The sequence below is a fragment of the Myotis brandtii genome, unplaced genomic scaffold, assembly GCF_000412655.1.
Source record: "Myotis brandtii unplaced genomic scaffold, ASM41265v1 scaffold1236, whole genome shotgun sequence".
NCBI lineage: Eukaryota > Metazoa > Chordata > Mammalia > Chiroptera > Vespertilionidae > Myotis > Myotis brandtii.
Genome location: NW_005354316.1, coordinates 474,575 through 474,966, shown reverse-complemented (window position 1 = coordinate 474,966; position 392 = coordinate 474,575). Strand labels below are relative to the sequence as shown.

The window sequence follows — 392 nt, the reverse complement described above, 5'->3', positions numbered from 1 at the left end:
CGCTGGGGGCAGGAGGAGTTCCAGGGCGGCGGCTGGTCCCGCTGCAGAATTCCTCCATTGAACCGGGGGCTTGGAGCCTGAGCGAAGGGGAGAGGCAGGAGAGAAACAGGTCACCCCCACCTGTAAGGTCAGGACCGGGAGTGCCCGGCAGAGCCGGATGGGGGCGCATTTCCGAGGAGGGGCTGGGGGGCCTGTGAGTCGAGAACTAGCGGACATGAAGGAGTGAGAACGGCCAGGTCAGGGATCCGGGGTGCCGGAAGTGGGCGGGGCCTGGCTGTCCCTGTACCCCTATGGGTGTTCCAGGCTCAGCCGGGGCGTGGATCTGGGCCCTGCCCTTCCCGGAGGAACGGCCCAGCGAGAAGGACCTGCAGGAGGGCGGGCGGCCGCCGGGT

The 392-nt window shown here is 68.9% G+C and overlaps 1 protein-coding gene across 1 annotated transcript in view; it reads left to right on the top strand.

Annotated features, from left to right (window-relative positions):
- The window catches only part of MUC2 (mucin 2, oligomeric mucus/gel-forming), a 101,524-nt gene that overhangs the window by 17,041 nt on the left and 84,091 nt on the right, over positions 1-392 (top strand). Inside the window, exon 13 of the mRNA XM_014533997.1 lies at positions 304-390. Coding sequence (XP_014389483.1) covers positions 304-390 — 87 coding nt within the window. The remainder of the gene's footprint in view (positions 1-303; positions 391-392) is intronic.